Source organism: Bufo gargarizans, chromosome 2, assembly GCF_014858855.1.
Source record: "Bufo gargarizans isolate SCDJY-AF-19 chromosome 2, ASM1485885v1, whole genome shotgun sequence".
Lineage (NCBI taxonomy): Eukaryota > Metazoa > Chordata > Amphibia > Anura > Bufonidae > Bufo > Bufo gargarizans.
In genome coordinates this window covers 101,019,906-101,030,323 of record NC_058081.1, presented here as the reverse complement: position 1 = coordinate 101,030,323, position 10,418 = coordinate 101,019,906, and the positions used below count along the sequence as shown (strand labels likewise).

The following is a 10,418-nucleotide window of genomic DNA, read 5'->3' as shown; positions in this document are numbered from 1 at the left end:
GGAAGGGCCATGGGCAATGAGCATTTTTATTGTGGCAAAGGAGATAGGTTAAGAAATTGGGGAGAGGAGGCCGTTTCAGTCTTCGCCTCAGGCATTAGAAAGGCTAGATGCACCCCTGTAAATATACTTACCCCTCTCCGCGCCGCTCCTGGTCCCCGCACCGCCACTGCTGCTTCTCCCCGGGCACGGATAAAAACATTCGGTGTCAGGGGGGAAGCAGCCCATGGCAGGCGGGGATGGGTACGAGCCTCCCTAGCATCGCAGGTGACGCTAGGGAGGCTCGTCCCCGTCCCCGCCTGCCATTGGCCACTCCCCCCCGACACCGGATGTTTTAATCCGCGCACAGGGAGAAGCAGCATTGGCGGAGCGGAGTAAGGCTACATTCACATGAACGTATACGTTTTGAGGTCTGCAAATCATAGATCCATAAAATGTGGATGCAGTCTGGGTTCATCTCACACTTTTCATGGGCCCCATTGTAAAAATGCCTATTCCCGTCCGCCCCAAATTTTTTTTGCGGCCCCATAGAAATGAATGGGTTCCCAAAAAAATGTGGATCGGACCGAAAATACAGTCGTATGAATGTAATTATAAGCTTTTTCTGGGATTTCTCGACCCTCCACACTATGTGATCACATCCGGAGGCCTTTATATCACATTGCTTACACATACATTTTTTTTAAACAATTAAAGTTTGCATTTTTATACATAGACACGGAGTTTAATAGCGATATGGCAAATTACACAGGTCTCCAAAAAAGTGATCCTGATCTGTCTATACAATATACAATATAATTCTGTATTTGAAAAATAAACGTTTCCCTCTGATATAACACATTTAAAAATAACCCTTTACACACAGAACATGCAGAAGTGATTTTCGTGAAGGTCTGTCCAGATTGTCATCAATTTAGTATGATACAAACAAGTTAACAAAACAATTCAAATGCTTCTGAAGCACAACTATGGTCAAAAACGGTCATCTTTGGTCACTGTAGCAGATTGTACCAAGGTACAGACTATGAAGATGCATTTCATTAAATATCAGGGTGTTGCATACTCTTCAGTTCCTTCTGAAGGATACATCATGGCACGTCGCAAAAATACAAAACCTCTAGTAACTCCGGACAGAAACTGGCCCAAGTGACTGGGTGAAATCTACAAGAAGGTGCAAATTAAAAGCTTGAAGGGGTATTGTATAAGTGCACCATCCAATGGATGCCTCGGAGTAGAGAAAGTGCTAATTGAGAAAATCAAGAAGCTTATAAGGCACTTGGCTTTCTAATGAGAAAAGCCAGTTACTTGATGCAGCTGGCCTGCTGGGGTGCTGACCTTGAGTCACCAGGATCCCTTCAGGAATTCACAAGTCTTACGTTTTCTCCAAGGTTTGAAACACTGTCAATGAATCCAGTTTGGTTCCTTGATACTTCAACTTTTCCTTGAACGCTTTCGTAATTAGATAACACAAATCCTCAGTACAACACATTTACACAATCCTTAGGCTTTAAACCAATGTGTGTACATGGCCATAAGCCAATGTGATCTCTGACATTACACACACACACACTTTGGCACATATATTCTAGACGTTCGTGTAGGTCAGGTCCAAGGCGATTGCACCAACCAATCTATCATCACAACACATGGCTGCGGAGAGCCCATTTCCTAGCATATGGGTCAATTCGATCTATGCCTTGTATGGCACATGCTGTTTTTTTGTATTGTGTTTTTATTTTTTATTTTATTTTTTGCTTAATCACAAACTACACAGTAGTTTCACTCTTCCAGAGGCCTGTCTTCATAACCGTAGTGCTCTCTGCAGGTGCAAGGTTGATTTCATACTTGCTACCCTTTAAAACCCCATTCTGGTTGCCTGTGTTAAGAGGGTAGGACCTCCGCTTGGTCTCCCGTTCCATGCTGTTTGCTTGTTTTAGATTGTCCCGACTGGCACTTTTCCTCTGCGCTCTAGCAAAGTCCTGTGCCTGCTGCCCACTGCTGTCACTTCCTTCAGAGTGGGTAAGTGCACCCTCTGGCTCTCTAGCTGCCACCCCCCTGCCATTGTTCAAAGGGCTGTTCTTGCTATGATAGCTTTCAGAATGACTGTTGTGGACACTGCCACTTTCACTGGAAGGCAGGTCGGAAGAAGGCCCACGTAGCACCTTTAACCTATGGTGCTTCCCTTCCCGATACTGCTTAGTTCTGCTTTTATGGTTTCTACGACCATGCAAATTGTTCACATAACGACTTGGAGCCGTCACAATTTTGTTGTTAGTTGCCTCAATATCTTCACAGCTAGGTGGCTTGGGTGGGCAGATTTCTGCCTGGTTCTGAGCCACCTGTAAATTTGTGATTTTGCAAGGTCCAGTATTAGAGTTAATGCTGTTGCTTGGGGATGATGTAGACTTAACTGAGTGCTCCACTTCAGGGCTGCACCCAATATACACCTGAGGTGAGTCATCTACAGGGGAGCTAGTGTGCACATAGGCTTGGATTGGTAATGAGTCTGTGTATGATGGGCAGCAAGAAAACCAAGAACGCTGGACATCTTGACGTCGCACACAGTGATGAATAAAGATGAACAGCCCTAAGGCCACCGCTGTTATTCCATAGAGACAACTGAAGATAACATTTAAATACCATCCTTGTGATACTGCAAAGGCTCCGAACATCCAAAGGACAATATACAGTATATGGACAATCACCAGAGACCAGAATTGCACTTGCAAGGAATACACAGTGTCTACGTCTGCTGGAGATGCTGAGTTAAGGGTCACTGATATGGAAGTGGAATCACTCAGAAGATGACTTATTCCGCCATGTGCTTGCTGTGCATCATTGGCCTCTGCAAGATCCTTTTGGTCAGTAGGCTGTCGCTTTAAATTTATCCCGGCACAAAGAAGATATATCCATGTGACAAGCAGGATGAGAGCCGCTGGTACATAGAAAGCACCTAGACTTGGCCTCCATACCAAACAACAGCTGAAGGAAAAGACACACACATTAGTATCTAAAAGGATGGCATCAGAATGGACCATACAGTTATACATACATCATTATATATACATCATACAGCTCCATCACTGTGCAGGATACTTACTAAGGACTGTTGTCCCTGGAATTGTTGATGTTCACAGCAGCAGTGATCCCACATATGATCAGAGGAATCCCTCCAGCAATCAAGTAGAACCTAGAAAAATGAAGAGCATCAATGGAAAAATTCCAAAACAGGAGTGCATCAAAAATATATTATTTTCTGTTTTTAGGGTAAGTTTTTGCTAATTTGATTAATTATTTAAATAAGCTGCTATGTTTGTTAATTAATACCCTCATGTTATGATCCACAGGGCTTCATTTACCTGATGGTATGTTGTTTTGGCATCTGTTGGTCCAGTATACTTTCTTGCAGTATGGAATTGTGTATTACAATGCACCAATTACTATAAAGATATACAGTAAACGTATAGCTATGTCTATACAGTGGAACATGTCACAGCCTTGTTTTGCATAGGGAGATCCTCCAGATGTATTGCCTCCAAGGTTGGGCTCTTAACCTGATGTGAACAGATCCTTCAATTACTATTTTCCATTAGAGTTTTGTGGTACTGAAGCTCCTTGGAACCTGGTTAGGATTTCCCCAGAAGAAAGCAGCAACAAGAGTTGATACCTATGTACAGTAGTGGGTATGGAGTATGGGGTGGACATACCACGTGTGCAGCCTATTAGGTAAAGGGGCCCACAGCTTCATACTGTGTATTGAGTTCCATATAATGGACTGGGCTATTGAATTTCATGGCTCACAAATACTGGTGGATTTTTAGGCTTACGAGGGTGCTCTAAGCTGACCTACTGAATAGCTAGGCACGGTCGGACTGGCCCACCAGAGCACCAGAGGAACCTCTGATGTGGCCAAGCTCTGACAATAATTGACTCCTAATAAAACAGGGCCTTAAGGTACTATATACACAATGGGTGGGCCGAAGGACTTCAGTCCAACACTGCAGCTAGGGCCAACATAGTGTTTTTGAACAGGGGCCCTCTGCCTTCTGTGTCTGCCTGTGAATGGGGTAGTTCCCCATGAGAGGAACATTTTTGTACGTAGACTAGTATAAGCAAGAAATTTCATCTTCAAGTTGTAAGGGTTCCCTATAAGAGGAAATTTTTGTGAGGAGTTCTGCCACAGTTTTGAAATTACTGTTTTTAGATGTTCATGCAACTATATGTTATCATAGAATTTCCATACAAGTTGTATATTTCATCTGTATATGTTATTATACTATTATATACAAATATGATCAGCAGTAAATGTGAAGAAGGTGGGAAGTGTGGAGAGGTTGGAGAACACATTATCTCTGGAATATCACTGAAGATCTTGACCCACAAATAATACATGTTGTTCCTTGAAATTACCTGAGCATCGGCCTGTGAGGAGGTTGCGTCACTTCTCCTTCCTGCTGTGGTTGAGGTTTGTGGGTCAGCTCCTTGTAGATTACTCGGGCTTTAAGACCCATCCAAAGAAGAGTAGACAAGGAAGAATAATGCAGAATGATGCTGACCTGAGAAGGAACATATGGACCAGAATTAGTAACTTGTATAACCTGTATTAATAGAATCTGTTAATACAGTATCACATCTTTTATGGGATGTTCTGATTTGGGGTGTTTTTCACAGTCTGGAAAAACAGGTTTTAAGCAGATGGTATAGCATAATAACACTTCTGCGATCCACTAGACTGGTTATGGCAAAATTGCCTGACTACCACATTTTAAAGGATGTTGTTAGGCAGGATATCACCAATTACGGTATTTACCGGCACTCCTTTCCAGTGCCAAGGGTCTCATCACTACTGGTTCTGGTGTAGTCTGCCGTCATGTTCACTGTAGCAGCAATTCACTGCTCTCAGAGGTCACATGCTGCTTGGGAACAGGTCATCGCGGAGGGCAGTTAATCACTACAGTTAGCAGCTAATCTTTTGGTGGGATGAGGCCCACAGCACTGGAATGGGCAGCCAGTGAATACAGGAGTGTTTTTTCATCCTAATCTCTTTAAGAGCCATAATTAAAATTGCTTTCGGTTGACAACCCCTTTAATTCATTAGCTCAGGATACTAGTTGTTGGTATGACCAGGAAATCCCAATACTTATAGTAAAAGCCATTTACCATAAATAGAGAAAACTTTATATCCAGCTCACCTTTCTGGTGTGGTGTATAAACCCGGCTCCAAAGGCCCTGGGGGAGTGTTCCCGTAGCAGGCAGCAAACAAAATAGGAAAAAAGGTTTCTGGAGACAATAAAGGTCCTCTTAGCTCTTCTTTATTGGTATATTCATAAAACCGACACAGTCACTGGATCCACGGCATGGTTGCTGACGCGTTTCGGGTATGTACCCTTAGGTACCATGCCGTGGATCCAGTGACTGTGTCGGTTTTATGAATATACCAATAAAGAAGAGCTAAGAGGACCTTTATTGTCTCCAGAAACCTTTTTTCCTCTTTTGTTTGCTGCCATTTACCATAACTCTCTGTCCTGGCTTAAAGGGGCAATCAGTGGATTGTGTCTGTTATTTTAGCTCAGCCTTATTAAAGTGAAGAGCTGTAATACAACCAAAAAAACAGTTGACAAGTGCGGTGCTGTTTTTGGAGGAAGACAACCATGTTTCTCGCATCTTCACATCACTGTTTAGTTTTCTGGTCTTCTGATCTGTGAGAAAAACAGATAAATAACAAAAAAAATTGATCCGTTGTCATTTTGCGTCAGTTTTTGTCCGTTCCAACTGAGATCCATTATTTTAGACAGGAGAAAAAGTCCTGGGAGGAGGAATTTTTTTCCAGTCAAAAATAACGGATCTCTTATGGAACTGACAAAAATGGATGCAAAATGATGACAACAAGTGCTCAAAATAAAGGATCTGTTTTTTTGTGCTTTTTTCTGTTGTTCTGACAGATCAGGAGAAAAGAAAACATGGTAATGTGAACCTGGTCTTAGACATCCTGCTTTAAAGTTTACCATTTTTACCAGCCAAAATGCATGGTATATACACATGGTATCATGTTAACATGAAAGAAATGCCACAAATCAGTACTTTATATTTGTTACGTGTACATTGTAATAAAAATACATTTTCAATTCCCTAAAAGACTACGGTCGGCGGAACACTTACAGCTTGGCACACGATGAGGTACCCCATAAGAGTGATTCCTCCAGCAAACACAGCCGACGTCATTGCAATGTGGAAGCAGATATTAAGCAGCATGTGCCAACCTTTCCGGGAAATCTGGATGGAGCTGAGCAAGCACAAAATAGGTTAGCCTATGTATAATGAAACCGAAACTAACCACTCTTACGTTTGCCCACATCTAATGGAAAGATATATATACAGTCTATAGATTATCCTAATCCCAGTTCTACCAATATTATTATTCTAATGAGTTAATTTTCCATAGCTCTCACCTACCTGTGATTTACAATGTACGTAATAATGGTGGTGAACAGGCAGAGCAGAAGTATGGCCGTACAGTAGATAACTGGATGTAGGATGTCGGTGCCATGTGCAGGTGGCGGTGGGAATGTGTTCAGTTCCTGACAGGAAATAGATATATATTCACATATAGAAATATTCACCTCTACTATGCATCGATGAAAACGCAAATAAGACCAGTTGTTCAGTATTAGAAAAATGTGTCTACTTTTTTCCCCAGAAACATCTCCACTCTCATCCATGGTCTGTGCCCAGTATTGTAGCTCAGCCCCATTCACTTAACAGAACATGAGCTGTAATACCAGACCTTGTGCAAGAGTGCCACTGTTTTTGTCAAAAAGTATCAAAGCAAGCAATATTTGTGAAATAAATGTCTGGTTTAAAGATATACATGACCACTATTTAAAGTGTTCATTTAATGCAGTGAGGCAGATTTACTAATACCGTCTATTTTTTACACAGTGTAAGCTAAAAAAAATGCACCAGATTTATCAAAGCTGCTGATGCTGGATGATAAATGTGGAGTATATTTAGGCTGTTTAGTCTAACTTTACACCATTGATTAGTTGGCTTACTTTACAGCAGAATCATGCAGCAAAATTTTGGAGCATTTTTGGAGCATCTGAAGCCATGCCCCCTTGTCAAACAAGTTGAAAAAAGTTTCTACATCACTTGAATGTAGAATAAATGGGGTCCAAAGCATGTACACAATTTTATGGTGCACATTATGCCAGAATTCTGGCACTTTTTGATGAGTAAATCCCCTCTATATGTAAACGGGTGTTAAAAACTAGCTCCACTTTCACAGTGATTTCCTGCAGAGACCTGATATAGTAGTTTATAGTGTGTTGCTAAGGAGCAACTGGTAAGGTAAGGTCAGTAAGTGATCATATGCCCTTACCGTCAGGATGGCAAAATTGCTGAGCTGTAAGCACTGCATGCTGGTGATATTTGGCTCCTCTGATAGAAGCTGGCAGCCCTCTGAGCTCCAGCCGCCATATCCTTCCAATGCTTTGAAGTTCCACTGTGCTGGAAGTGGGTCGGATCCCTTCACCAAGTGCCGGAGAGTAACCGTAACCGGATCAGTAAGGTTACCAATACCACAGCCTCCTGACAAAGAATTCCAGTAACAGAATCAGTGAAACCGTTTCCCTATTAACAATATTTCTGATGTTTACAAGGGTTTTCTGGGACTTTGCTTAGGATAGGCATATCAGACATCAGAATAATACAGATTTATGTGAAACGTCATTATCATTACCATATGATGATATTCTGTGGATAATGATTCAATAATCAAAGAAAAATGTCAGTGTACACAGAGTATATTTCTTCTTCTGCACAGCTCTGCACAGCTTCAATTTAAAGGTGCACACTTTTAATTGATATATGTTCAAAGCCCTAAAAGCAAAACCACCAATAAATGTACTGATTTTAGTATAAATTCAATGTTGCTTCCTTACGTGTTCCTACATATATGACAGGGGTAGAGATACTCCGTCTTTTCCCATCCTCTGCCAACCTCGAGGAGTTCCCTACACTCCTAAACAGCTTTCCATTCCTGAAGGCCAAGACTTGCAGTTTGCATGTTGCAGGTGAGGACGAAGTAAAGAGACTTCGAGGTAGATGAACAGAGGCCAAAGCAAGGCTGTTCTAGAGGGAGAGAACAACAACAGTTACAAATAATGATGAAACTGGTCGTATTATGCCGCCTACAGTTGTTACATAATAGGGCACCTTGGGTAACATGTAAGAACTAGTGTAGACAGCAATTTTACTATGATGAATTGAAAACTCTCTAGAAAAGACTTAGATAATTCATGATGGGCATATAGTCTTGGATTCTGTAACAGACAATGGTTTTGGGCTATTCCTATGGGCGATGTCCTGGCAGTCCCCAGATTTTCCCCTTTAACACAATACAGGGATCTGGACTTCACTGCAGGATAGCCACCTGGCTACTACCTCTTGAAGTAGTCCTGGTGTAGTTGGCAGCTGACCCATGGGGTCAGAGACATAGGTGTGAAGCAGCAAGGTCAGACAATACTCAGAGCCAGGAAACAGGCTCAGGTCAGGGCAGGCAGAGTTTAGGCTTATCCATGGAGTGGAGAGTCAGAATCACAGACACTGTGTAAAACATGATAGGTTTACATGCAACTGGCCATCAGCTGAGACGGTATAATATATGCAATGGTATATGCGTTGTACATTCACCTGCTAGAGCTGCATATAATATGTATAAACCATTGTCCTAAAGTCCTGCAGAGTCAATGAATGAAAGATTTGATTTAGGTACCTTAACATGGAAGTTGGACAGGGAGCTGTTGGTGTGCCCCGTGGTACAGCGGAACCTTAGTCTCTGATCAGTATGTGTGCTGGACTCTTGTTCTTTCCTGTCTTTCTCTGCCTTGTGGTTACCTCGTCCTCCATCGTTTCTTTGGAAAGCTGTGCAACCTAAACCAACAAAACTGTTGGGTATAATGAGGAAGGCCTCTAAGGCAATGTTCCTTGTGCTCTGTAAGAGCAGAGAATGAAATTAATTGGCATGTAATAAAAAGAAAAATAATCACCAACATATCAATATTTGAAGCCGAGTATATAATAATCCCCTCTGTAAGATGAAATGAGCATGAGACTGCTGCTAGTCACCACTACTTAGTATAAGGGTCCATTCAGACGTCCGTTGAATGGGTCCGGATCCGTTCCGCAATTATGCGGAACGGGTGCAGACCAATTTATTTTCAATGGGGCTGAAAAAGATGCGAACAGCACACAGTGTGCTGTCCGCATTCGCATTTCCGGTCCGCGGCTTCGGAAAAAAATAGAGCATGTCCTATTCTTGTCCGCAGCTGTGGACAAGAATAGGAATGATCTATTAAGTGCCGGTGATGTGCGGCGTCAGTGTTTTGCGGACCGCAAAACACTATGGACGTCTAAATGGACCCTTAAACTACTGCTGCCAATCACTGCTTGGCACAAAACTACTACTGTCAGTTATTGCTATACAATGTAAGGCGCTTGGTAAGCACGGAGAAGGCCGCACCACTCACAGGAGCGTCACTGCCTTCTCAAAATGCTGATCGGCGGGGGTCCCGGGTGTCAGACGCCCACCAATCAGATGCTGATGACCTATCCTGAAAGTAGGTCATCAGTATTAAAGTCATGGAAAACCCTTTTAACTCAATGGACTATCTTTTTGATGCACGGGCACCAGGTCCCCTAAAACATGACCCAGAGCCTCCTCCTGGAATTTCCATAAGGCTTCTTTCACACACACTCTTTGGTGACGCTTTTTATTTAGTGACATTTTCTATATGTGTCCTATAGAGAAGCCTTTGGACAATATGTTTAGTTAAAAATGTCACCCGCCCCAAAATATTACAAAACCACCAACAGCCAGAACTCTGTGTACATTTTTTTATATTTTAGTATGGATTTTAACCACCTCAGCTGCCCTAGCTTAAACACCCTTAATGACCAGACCACTTTTTACAATTCTGCACTACACTACTTTCACGGTTTATTGCTCGGTCATGCAACTTGCAACCCAAATGAATTTTACCTCCTTTTCTTCTCACTAATAGAGCTTTTATTTGGTAGTATTTCATTGCTGCTGACATTTTTACTTTTTTTGTTATTAATTGAAATTTAACGAAATGTTTGCAAAAAAATGACATTTTTCACTTTCAGTTGTAAAATTTTTCAAAAAAACAACATCTATATATAAATTTTTCGCTAAATTTATTGTTCTGTTTGATAAAAAAAAATGTTTGGGTATAAAAAATGGTTTGGGTAAAAGTTATAGCGTTTACAAACTATGGTACAAAAATGTGAATTTCCGCTTTTTTAAGCAGCTTTGACTTTCTGAGCACCTGTCATGTTTCCTGAGGTTCTACAATGCCCAGACAATAGAAAAACCCCACAAACCCCATTTCGGAAAGTAG

General features: G+C 41.8%; 1 protein-coding gene across 1 annotated transcript in view; it reads right to left on the bottom strand.

Annotated features, from left to right (window-relative positions):
- Positions 1-294: 294 nt before the first annotated feature.
- The window catches only part of ADGRA2 (adhesion G protein-coupled receptor A2), a 152,079-nt gene continuing 141,955 nt past the window's right edge, over positions 295-10,418 (bottom strand). The window contains exons 12-19 of the mRNA XM_044279328.1: positions 8,771-8,989; positions 7,938-8,127; positions 7,376-7,584; positions 6,451-6,575; positions 6,157-6,280; positions 4,408-4,553; positions 3,098-3,187; positions 295-2,979 (exon numbers count right to left, since the gene is read on the bottom strand). Of these exons, the coding sequence (XP_044135263.1) occupies positions 1,764-2,979; positions 3,098-3,187; positions 4,408-4,553; positions 6,157-6,280; positions 6,451-6,575; positions 7,376-7,584; positions 7,938-8,127; positions 8,771-8,989 (2,319 nt within the window). The 3' untranslated portion in view covers positions 295-1,763. The remainder of the gene's footprint in view (positions 2,980-3,097; positions 3,188-4,407; positions 4,554-6,156; positions 6,281-6,450; positions 6,576-7,375; positions 7,585-7,937; positions 8,128-8,770; positions 8,990-10,418) is intronic.